The sequence below is a fragment of the Balaenoptera physalus genome, assembly GCF_965194825.1.
Source record: "Balaenoptera physalus genome assembly, chromosome: 6".
Lineage (NCBI taxonomy): Eukaryota > Metazoa > Chordata > Mammalia > Artiodactyla > Balaenopteridae > Balaenoptera > Balaenoptera physalus.
In genome coordinates this window covers 69046981-69059265 of record NC_138885.1, presented here as the reverse complement: position 1 = coordinate 69059265, position 12285 = coordinate 69046981, and the positions used below count along the sequence as shown (strand labels likewise).

Genomic DNA, 12285 nt, shown 5'->3' with positions numbered 1-12285 from the left:
ATTCTAAGTGATGAGAAGCTGATTCAATGTCAGTGGCATCACATGAACAGAAAACAGAATCTTAGAGAACATAAGATTGGTGAAGAACTCTCAGTAGAGTAACAGAGCAGACTTAGAAAATTCTTTGACAGGGCAAACGAAGCTATTTACTTCTTTAATAGCCCTTGATGGAATCACAACATAAACGATGCTCCATCTAGGTCTGACAGTTGGGAAACTCAGTTCAAGGTTCAATAGTTTTGTATATCTAAATGGTTCATGAGACATCAATATTACAGAATACTTCAGTATGGCATTTCTCTTGCAGTGTATGATTAAAGAAAAATAAGTTGGCTGCTCTAACTCATTTTGTTAATTAGGGAACACAATTTGCATTGACTTGATTGTTTCTGGTTTCAGTACTGTTGCTGTTGGGAACTAGTCCCTTGCCTTTACTGCTCAAGCCCTTAACAGAGCTGCTTTGTTTGAGTAGTAGCGTTATACTTTGTTTAGAACAATAGGTGTTAAGGGTGAATTTGTAAGGAGTACAGTGCTAGCTAATGATTGTACTGGTAATGAGAGGAAAAAGAAGGGACATTACTTTTGAGCAAAAGCAAAATGTAATCAAAACTGATCTTGTTCCTTGATGTTTAACTCTACATTTATAGCTTTAAAAATGCTGGCAGGAAAAATAGCCATTAGTTTAAAATTACCCAACTCCTAACCCTTCTCTTGCACTAAAAAAATGAATGTAAATTGTATTTACTACTTGATGTGTTATTAAAGGTGGTTTCCTCAGGGATGCATCTCTTTAATCTGGATAGATTTGTAATGTAATTTGTAATTTGTCAAAATGTAATTTGTAACAATAAACATGAATTATCAATTGATTAAAAAGTTATATTACTTAGAAAGGAAAATGAGTGACAACAATGTTTTAAATGTTTTAAAACATTGTTTTAAATGTTTTAAAACAATGTTTTAAATGTTTTAAAACAATGTTTTAAATGTTTTAAAACAATGTTTTAAATCTAAAAACTTAATGTAAGTATTTACTTACTAAAATAAAGCTAGGAATTAATCTTTAGTTACCTAAAAAACCTCCCAAGTCTGGTTGTGTACATTTTGCCACTCACATTTTTTTTTTTAACTTTTAGTTTAAAAAATATCAGTATTCAATAGATAATCGCTTTGTATCCATGAGCATCCCATCAAAACAGTTCAAAATCAAAATCCATCAAAACTCGAGTCAAAATGACCTCTTTAAGTGGCTTCATGAAAATGCTGTGCTTTTTTCAGAATAGTACAGGTCATTCTATGTGGTAATTCCTTTCTGGCATTTCTCAGGCAATTTATATTTTTCCAAGTCCTGAGGAAAATCGGTTGAGAAATTGGGAACCTGGGAAAGAAGTATTACAATTCTCTGAGAATTAGAACTTAACAATCACTACAGATGTTACTGGTTCAAAAGAATCCACTAGTGTCAGTTGGAAGCAAGAGCAAGAAATGCTGACATGCTGAGCTGTAGGTTAATGTGGACATTTCAGGCAACAGGACAGGAGCACATAGAGGAGAAGTGGCACAATCTAATTAGTCAGTCTTGCTTTTGTGGCCATAAGTCTGTTTTATGGGCCCTGTCTCTTATTAATGGTGACTTATTCTTACAAATAAATGTTAATAAGTTTATATATATAGAATACTCTATACAAAGTCCTGTGAGTGATATTCCATGAAATAAATTTTGGAAGCAAAGTAAGTCCTTAAATTGGCAATTTTAGCATGTGATTCTGTGTGGGGCTGTTAACCTCACTAGAAGTTTCATATGTTACATTTTTATATTACCCAGTAATATTTGCTGGTGTTTTCCAGTGTTTGAATATTCACTGTAGGCTACAGATCTTTGTAAATACTTTAACAGAAGAAATGCTGAGAGAGATGTTACTGTTATTGTAGAATACTCCTATATGAAATCAGAAAATGATTTAAAATCTGAATTAGTAAAAACAATATTGATTTCAACAGCAAAACAAAATCAGGATAAGCAGACAGTATTTTCATCATTTTAAAAACATGAGTTTAAATAATGCAACATGTACCCTAAAGCTGTGAATTGAAGATGCTTTTAATAATTTGACCAAAGTCAGTACAAAACAGAAGACATTTTTCTACATCTGGAATATTTGTTGTGAAACAAGGATCAAGAATATTGGATAGGGCAATTAATGCGCTGTGTGTTTTAAAATTTTATTTCGAGAGTTATAACTAAAATATTGTATAATTATCTTTCAGAATTAAAAAAATTGACATTTATTTTGTGTTAGTGTTCCCTTCTTTTAGTATTCTCTATGATGAAATTCTATATCAGGTAGAAATAATTTTTATATGTCCTCAAAATATATAATCTTGCCAAAATAATGTTGATTCATAATAAATAAGCAACCATGTGTTTATTATTCTCCTTTTTATTTTTATTTCTTTAATTTTAATTAATTTATTTTATTTTTAAATTTTTTGCTGTGTTGGGTGTTCGTTACTGCACGCTGGCTTTCTCTAGCTGCGGCGAGCAGGGGCTACTCTTGTGGTGCGCAGGCTTCTCATTGCGGTGGCTTCTCTTGTTTCAGAGCACGGGCTCTAGGCACGTGGGCTTCAGTAGTTGCAGCATGCGGGCTCAGTAGTTGTGACTTACGGGCTCTAGAGCGCAGGCTCAGTAGTTATGGCACGTGGGCTCAGTTGCTCCATGGCATGTGGGATCTTCCCGGACCAGGGCTCGAACCCGTGCCCTCTACATTGGCAGGCGGGTTCTGAACCACTACACCACCAGGGAAGCCCCTATTATTCTCTTTTTTAAATAAAAAACTTTGAAACTTTTAGTATACTCATATCACAGAAAAACAATTCACTCTTTGTTACGTCATTCATTATTATTTGAAATATGTAAAATTTTAGGAAGAATACAGAGTAATTTATAATTTAGGGAATTCTGAGAATTCAATTTCTCATTCCTGAATCCTGATATTAATGTGTTGGGTATTTGAAAACACTGCTTGTTTCAGATCCACTCTGAATAACTGAGGTATCATTGAAGATTATGCATTTTTGTGTTAGGTACTGTTATAGACTTTCCTACATTATTTAAATTACGTAACAGTGCTATGAGAAAGTATTAATGTTTCTGATCTACAAAAGGAGAAACTGAGGCTAACAGACTTGCTCAGTCTTTCTACAGCTAATTAAGAATGGAGATGTGCTTTGAACCCAGATCTTTTCTGATGTCATGGTTTCAAGTTTGTATTCTTCCCACTGATCAGATGTCTCCCTATTTATAAAACAAATTATTCACTTAAAATGTAGTAGGAATATATGTGTTAATTAAGCTATTATGTGAAAAAAGAATTTTTCAAAGTAAATGCAAAAGAAAAAGAGAATGGATTTGTACCTTTTGCTTTTTAAAATGATTTTATTTAAGATACTTTACATGTACATAGACATAAACATGAATACTTGCTGAATGATGTACTAGGAATGGCAATCGTTTAATAAAATGACATTTTAGTTTTGAGTTTTATGTATTGTTTCAAAGATCACAGTTGTATCTAATCTTCTTTTTAAACCTACCAATAGTCTTACTCTAGAATTGTGCTGTCCAAATCAGTAGCCACTAGACCCATGTAGCTTTTAAAATTTGCATTATTCAAAGTGGAATAAAAGTAGCTACAGTTGGGTTCCTCAGTTGCACAAGCAATATTTTAAGTGATCATTTATCACATATGGCATTGTAGCTACTCTATTGTGCAGATATAAACCACTTCCATCATTACATGTAGTTCTGTTGTTACAGCACTGGTCTGGACCATCAAAAATTAATTTGTAGAGATCAGGGATTCAGTTCTTTGCTGTTTCATGTAGATTATGTTGATTTGGGGATAGATTCTATCATGCCCTCTCTCTGTCCCCATCCCAAGTTTTTCCCCAACCCTAAAGTAGTAATGTTACAAACATTTTCTTTACATCAGAAATTTAAACTTGCTTGTTTTGAGAATTTATCATAATTTTGAAATAATTAGAAAAATATTTTAGTTTCACTAAACCAAGGTTAATAAATCATTCATCTAAGCACTTAAGTGTTATATTGAGTTTTTAATGAGGAATCTATTAACTATTGTGGCAGCATATTTTAAATTGTATTTTAACTTGGTAAATGTTCTCTGCTTTGCATTTTAAAATAAATGTCCTTTGGAATAAACATGACATTTAATGAATCTAAGTGGCTGTCAGTGGTCACTGAGAAGGAAAAGGTCCTCTTCCAAGTTTTGCAAAAGCATTTTTATTCTATATATTAGCTATTTGTCATAACTGTGACTGTCTTGTACTAAAGTTAAACTTTTTCTGATATTGGGCTGTAACTGCTAAAATGATACTTTACTAGTGATTACTTTTTAAATTAAACCCACATATTAAGCCATAAAGTGACTTGAGTGCATTGTAAATAAAATTCTATAATAATGAAGTGCTTTAACTACAGTCCCTAGTGTGAGCATAGAACTCAGTAAAATCTTTACTTAGGTTCTTATTATGTTCAGTTTTTTCCCTCTAAAGTTGTTTGAATCTAAGTAAAAAAGGGGGAGCTTCAGCTTTTAAAGTCATTTGAGCAAATTCCATGAGAGAGCATGGCTGTTCTCCCAGTTAAGTGAGTTTTCACTGCATTTTGCAGCAAGCTAATTGCTTCTGCTAATAAATAATCTAAAATCGATGCTGACAGCAGTTAATTGGCACAGAGATTTTATTTTGTAAAGCTCTTGGCTAACGACCTTCTTTAAATTAATAGCATTAAGTGCTAGGAGGAAATAAATCTGAGGAATTGCCTGTCATTTGCTTGTCATGTCTAATAACTTCCAATAATGATGGCTGATAGATTTTTGCACATTCCATTATTGAAGTTGGTGCATGTAATTATTCTCCTCATTATATGTAAACAATTAGCAATATTTGGTATTTCCTTGCAGTAAAGCTGTTAAATACAAGTAACATATTAGAGGTTAGAAGCCATTTTAAAATCTGGATTTTAATTATTTGAATGTGGCAGTCTTTCATGCTATCTGGATATATTATGTGCTGTTTATTTTAAGCCTTGTACTTGAATACTTTTTGACTAGGACTTATGAAAGTAAGTAGGGTATGTGTGTTTTAAAGTGTGACAACTTGTGGAAATTTTTGTTTGCAGCTTGAAGAAGTCATGGAAAAAGAAACTTATAAAACGGCTAAATTAATTCTTGAAAGGTTTGATCCAGACTCAAAGAAAGCAAAGGTAAGGCTGTAATATCACTACTATTTTATTTTAAATCGCACATTGTAGTAGGTCACTGTAATAACATTATTGTATTTGACAGGAGTTGGAGCCGCCATCTGCTGGAGCAACTATAACTGCAAGACCTGGACAAGGTAAATAACTTTGTAAAAACTGCTGCTGCTGTTGGAAAGATCCATATTTACCCAAGTGAGTTCAAAAGTGTGACAGAGGTGTGAAAAACTGATGTAGGATGCTTTTATGTTAATTTGTTTTTGGTAATTTGGGATATGACTTAAAATAGATGGCAATAAGTTTATTTCATTTTGATTTTATAGAAATATGTTGATGAGTAAAGTTGTTATTATCTGTTGAGATTAAATATATAATTAGTTTTGATCTTTTGAAATTTAAGTGATTTCACCAGTATTTTGTAAGGTTTTTTTCCCCCCTTTAAATAAGAGTCTCCTGGAATATCTGCTATTATGAAAATTCTTACATTTTTATGATTTATTTTTTGAGGAATTTAATGAAGATTTTTGTCAAACTTGAGTTCCTTCTAAAGTAACACTTTTAGTTAGGAAGAGAAAAAAATAATTTAGAAATGAGAAAAAAAATTGAATTACTGCTATATAATAACATTAACTCTTTCTTTTTGAGGTTATATTGCCAGATTACTAGTGAAACCATTACTATTATGTTATTATTTTAAGTGGTTACATAAAGTATTCCCAAGACTGGCACGTGAAAAGATATTTTTGAGTTTGCATTGGCTTCCTTTTTTGTCCTCTTCTCTAGAGTATAATAAAGTAACAGGCATACCTCAGATATTGCAGGTTTGGTTCCAGACCACCCCAATAAAGTGAATATCGCAATAAAGTGAGTCACACACACTTTTTGGTTTCCCAGTGTGTATTAAAGTTATGTTTACACTATACAGTAGTCTATTAAGTGTGTAGTAGCGTTCTGTCTAAAAAAATGTACATACCTTAATTAAAAAATACTTTATTGCTAAAAAATGCTAACCATCATCTGACAATGCAGGTTGCCGTAAACCTTCAATCTGTAAAATTCATGTTGTGAAAAAACTCAGTATTCACAAAGTACAATAAAATGAAGCACAATAAAACGAGGTATGCCTGTAGTTTGTAAGGCTTTTGTTGCTATATGGAATATACTATTACAAAAATTTAACTTCTACTCTTATAAATCATCAGAATTGGAGCCTGGTTTATAAAGTTAGGGTGACATTTAGAGCTTCGAGAAGTCAGTTCTTTTATAAATATCCACAAAGACCATGGGTACTAAATAAGCCATAATAGTTTTAGGTATTCTAATTGGCAGAGGTATGTGGGAAGAATCCCACTGTTTCCCATCTTTTTTTTTTTTTTTCTTTTTTGTTCCCATATCTCTTCCCTCTTGCATCTCCCTCCCTCCCACCCTCCCTATCCCACCCCTCTAGGTGGTCACAAAGCACCGAGCTGATCTCCCTGTGCTATGCGGCTGCTTCCCACTAGCTATCTATTTTACATTTGGTAGTGTATATATGTCCATGACACTCTCTCACCCTGTCACATCTCACCCCTCCCCCTCCCCATATCCTCAAGTCCATTCTCTAGTAGGTCTGTGTCTTTATTCCCGTCTTGCCACTAGGTTCTTCGTGACCTTTTTTTTTTTTTCCTTAGATTCCATGTATATGTGTTAGCATACTGTATTTGTTTTTCTCTTTCTGACTTACTTCACTCTGTATGACAGACTCTAACTCCATCCACCTCATTACAAATACCTCCATTTCATTTCTTTTTATGGCTGAGTAATATTCCATTGTATATATGTGCCACATCTTCTTTATCCATTCATCTGATGATGGACATTTAGGTTGCTTCCATGTCCTGGCTATTGTAAACAGAGCTGCAATGAACATTTTGGTACATGACTCTTTCTGAATTATGGTTTTCTCAGGGTATATGCCCAGTAGTGGGATTGCTGGGTCATATGGTAGTTCTATTTTTAGTTTTTGAAGGAACCTCCATACTGTTCTCCATAGTGGCTGTATCAATTTACATTCCCAGCAACAGTGCAAGAGTGTTCCCTTTTCTCCACACCCTCTCCAGCATTTATTGTTTCTAGATTTTTTGATGATGGCCATTCTGACCGGTGTGAGATGATACCTCATTGTAGTTTTGATTTGCATTTCTCTAATGATTAATGATGTTGAGCATTCTTTCATGTGTCTGTTGGCCATCTGTATATCTTCTTTGGAGAAATGTCTATTTAGGTCTTCTGCCCATTTTTGGATTGGGTTGTTTGTTTTTTTGTTATTGAGCTGCATGAGCTGCTTGTAAATCTTGGAGATGAATCCTTTGTCAGTTGCTTCATTTGCAAATATTTTCTCCCATTCTGAGAGTTGTCTTTTATAAGTAGGATTCTGGTTTATAGAAATATTAGCCTGCTCTTTTGATAAATGTAAAATTCTATCAAAAGTTATGTAAAAGTTTAAATATGATTAAAATAAATTAGTCGCAGAGCATTCCCTGGAGGTCCAGTGATTAGGACTCTGCCCTTGCAACTGCAGGGGGTGCGAGTTCAACCCCTGGTCGGAGAAGTAAGATCCCACAAGCCGTGCTCTGCTGCCGAAAAAAAGAAAATTAGTCATAGATACTTGCAATGTAACACCTACTTTCATAATCAGTTTAAATTTTTCTATAATTTGTACTTCTTACTAGTAATTATAAAATTTTTTTCGCCTGCAGGCCAGGTTTCTATACTTTTTACTTGTATGACTGGTAGTAACTTTTCAAAAGTGCTTCTTGAATAACCTTAGTGAATATATTTTTAAAATGTGATATTTTGCAGAAAGCTGTTGCTGTTACTTTAACAAAAATCTGTTTTCTCTCTTATTAAAAAAGAACAGATGTATGATACCCTTTATTGACATTCTTAAGCATTTATTAATATTAGGCAACATTAGTTCCTTTAAGAATCTAAACTTATCTTTCCTTAGAAACTTTTGAAGCCCCAATTTTTTTCTTCTGCTGTCATATTGTAACTATAGAAAAACCATTTCTGGTCTCTCTACTTTGGATTCCTGCAGCACTGCTTTTGGATATTCTTTTAGGGAGAATTAACATTTAGCTATAATATGAATGAATCATTCACTTCAAAGAATGTATTAAATAACTCTTATGTGTAGACATCATGGGGAATAAAGAGATGAATGTAATATGGTTTTTGACCTTAAGAAGCTTATAACCTATTTTTTTTTAATATTTCTTCTGGGGTGCACTATTCTAGTATTTCTAACTTTTCTGGGTCTGTAGATATTAATTGCTATTTGGAATTTTTTTCCCTATTTAAAAAAAATTCTAAACTGTATCTCAACTTTATTCTACTTTTTGAGAATTATAATTTAGTTCCTTGTTTAATTTGATCTTGTTATTATAGGTAACTTCGTCATACATTTTATTTATGTTTAAGTTCTGAGTTTCTGTGAGTTTAAAATTTTTATTTCTTTGCTTTGAACCATTGTTAGTCCGTCAGTCCCTCCCTCCCTTCCTTCCTTCCTTCCTTCCTTCCTCACTCCCTTTCTCCCCAACACCTTCTTCTCTCCCTCCCCCTTTCTTTCCTTTTTGTTTCTTTCACCTATTTCTGAACTTAAATAATAGAAAAGGGAAAAAATACTAAAGGATGTATGTATGTACATATGTGGCTCTCCAAACTGAATCTAATTGTGGTGTCCTTATTTTACTAGCTCTCTTGCATGTTTTCTGAACCAGAACTTGGGTTCATGTGTAGTAGATAGCTTTCTTTTATTTTTTATTATTTAGGTGTTAATGATATATATTACACACTAAGAATGATTATAAAATTTGAGAATAGTATTCTTTGATTTGCTTAGGTGTAGCACTAAAAGGAGTATAATATTTACTGAACATAATACTAACCTGACTGCCAGCCTCTCACGGCCCCACCCCCCCGCCATTTTTTTATCTCTTGTGTTTTTCTTTCTTTCTTTCTTTCTTTCTTTATTTTTTTTCACACACACACACTGTATTTTATTTTTACAAGAGATAAATAGACTGACACCAAGCATTGTACATGGATGACCACAACAAAAGCAACAATGATTGCAATTACCAAACATGAAACACACTCATACTATGTCATAATATTGACAATTCAATTATTATTAAAAAATAATTGAAGTATAGTTGACATACAATATTGGTTTCAGGTGTACAACATAGTGATTCAACATTTACATGCATTACAAAATGATCTCCACAATAAGTATAGTAACCATTTGTCACCATACAAAGTTATTATGATATTATTGACTATATTCCCCATGCTGTACACTATATTATATCCCCTTAACTTATTTATTGTGTCACTGGAAGTTTGTACCTTTTAATCCCCTTCATCTGTTTCATCCATTCCCCAACTCCCCTCCCCTCTGGCAGCTGCCAGTTTGTTCTCTGTATCTGTGAGTCTGTTTCTGTTTTGTTTTGTTTGTTCCTTTGTTTTGGTTTTTAGATTCCACATATAAGTGGTTTTTGTCTTTCTTTGCCTGACTTATTTCACTTAGCAAAATACCCCCTAGGTCCATCCATGTTGTTGCATATGGCAAGATTTCATTCTGTTTTATGGCTGAGTAATATTCCATTGTATACATAAATACATACCACATCTTCTTTACCTATCTATGGATGGACACTCGCTATTGTAAATAATGCTGAAATGAACACAGGGGTGCATATATCTTTTCAAATTAGTATTTTTGTTTTCTTCAGATAGAAACCCAGGAGTGGAATTGCTGGATCTTCTGGTAGTTCTATTTTTATTATTTGAGCCAGCTCCATACTGTTTTCCATCGTGGCCGCACCAATTTACATTCCCACCAACAATGTATGAGGGTTCCTTTTTTCCTCCTTGCCAACACTTGTTATTTGTTGTCTTTTTGGTAATGGCCATTCTGACAGGCGTGAGGTGATATCTCATTGTGATTTTGATTTGCATTTCCCTGATAGTTAGTGATACTGAGCATCTTTTCATGTGTCTGTTGGTCGTCTGTGTGTCTTCTTTGGAAAAATGTCTATTCAAGTCCTCTGCTTATTGTTTAATCAGATTGCTTGGTTTTTTTGATATTGAGTTGTGTATGTTCTTTGGATATTTTGGATATTAACCCCTTATTCGATATATCATTTACAAATATCTTTTCCCACTCAGTAGGTTGCCTTTGTGTTTTGTTGTTGGTTTCCTTCTCTGTGCAAAAGCTTTTTAGTTTGATTAGTCCCATTTGTTTATTCTTGCTTTTGTTTCTTTTGCCTGAGGAGATAGAGCCAAAAAGAAATTGCTAAGACTGATATCAAGGGTTTATTGCCTATGTTTTCTTCTAGGGGTTTTATAGTTTCAGGTTTTGCACTTAAGTCTTTAATCCATTTTCAGTTTACTTTTGTATATGGTATTTGATACTTTTGCATGTAGCTGTCCAGTTTTCCCAACACTATTTATTAAAGAGACTGTCTTTCTCCTCTTTGTATTTTTGCCTCCTTTGTCATAGATTAATTGACTATAAGCATGGGCTTATTCCTGGGCTCTGTTCTGTTCCATTGATCAATGGGACTGTTTTTGTGCTAGTACAATACTATTCTGATTACTATAGCTTTGTAGTATAGTTTGAACTCTGGGAGCACAGTAACTCTGGCTTTGTTCTTCTTTGGCTATTTGGAGTCTTTTGTGGTTCCTACCAGTTTTAGGATTATTTGTTCTAGTTCTGTGAAAAATGCCCTTGGTATTTTGATAGGGATTGCACTGAATTTGTAGATTGCTTCGGATAGTGTGGACATTTTAACAGTATTAATTCTTTCAACCCATGATCATGGTATATATTTCCATTTATTTGTGTCATTATCAATTTCTTTCATTGGTGTCTTATAGTTTTCAGAGTATAGGTCTTTCACCTTCTTGGTTAAATTTATTCCTAGCTATTTTATTCTTTTTGATGCAATTATAAATGGGATTGTTTTCTCTTTTTTTCCCTTTCTGCTAGTTCATTATTAGTGAAGAGAAATGAAACAGATTTCTGTATATTAACTTTCTGTATATTAACCTTCAACTTTCCTGAATTCATTAATGAGTTCTAAAAGTTTTTGGGTGATATCTTTAGGGTTTTGTATATGCAATATCATGTTATCTGCAAATAGTGACAGTGACGTCTTCCTTTCCAATTTGGATGCTTTTTTTTTTTTTTTTTATAGAGCAAGTCAGTAGAGCAACTGCTCCTAATCTCTTTATTTTTATTTATTATTATTTTTTGAACTTTATTTTATTTTTTTATACAGCAGGTTCTTATTAGTCATCAATTTTATACACATCAGTGTATACATGTCAATCCCAATCTCCCAATTCATCACACCACCCCCGCCCCCTCCCAGCCACTTTACCCCCTTGGTGTCCATACGTTTGTTCTCTGCAACTGTGTCTCAATTTCTGCCCTGCAAACCGGTTCATCTGTACCATTTTTCTAGGTTCCACATATATGCATTAATATACGATATTTGTTTTTCTCTTTCTGACTTACTTCACTCTGTATGACAGTCTCTAGATCCATCCATGTCTCTACAAATGACCCAATTTCGTTCCTTTTTATGGCTGAGTAATATTCCATTGTATATATGTACCACAACTTCTTTATCCATTCACCTGTCGATGGGCATTTAGGTTGCTTCCATGTCCTGGCTGTTATAAATAGTGCTGCAATGAACATTGGGGTGCATGCGTCTTTTTGAATTATGGTTTTCTCTGGGTATATGCCCAGTAGTGGGATTGCTGGGTCATATGGTAATTCTATTTTTAGTTTTTGAAGGAACCTCCATACTGTTCTCCATAGTGGCTGTATCAATTTACATTCCCACCAACAATGCAAGAGGGTTCCCTTTTCTCCACACCCTCTCCAGCATTTATTGTTTGTAGATTTTCTGATGATGCCCATTCTAACTGGTGTGAGGTGATACCTCATT

General features: G+C 33.6%; 1 protein-coding gene and 1 long non-coding RNA gene across 6 annotated transcripts in view; both read left to right on the top strand.

Annotated features, from left to right (window-relative positions):
• LOC309662610 overlaps window positions 1-12285 on the top strand; it is a 592813-nt gene that overhangs the window by 222862 nt on the left and 357666 nt on the right. The gene's annotated exons all lie outside the window — the stretch shown is intronic.
• LNPK (lunapark, ER junction formation factor) overlaps window positions 1-12285 on the top strand; it is a 99336-nt gene that overhangs the window by 30258 nt on the left and 56793 nt on the right. For all 5 annotated transcript variants that reach the window (XR_014264762.1, XR_014264763.1, XM_082465471.1 and 2 more), the window contains exons 7-8: window positions 5201-5284; window positions 5367-5418. Coding sequence is in view for 3 of the 5 variants with exons in the window: in XM_082465471.1 (XP_082321597.1) it covers window positions 5201-5284; window positions 5367-5418 (136 nt within the window). In the remaining 2 variants the exon portion in view is untranslated. The remainder of the gene's footprint in view (window positions 1-5200; window positions 5285-5366; window positions 5419-12285) is intronic.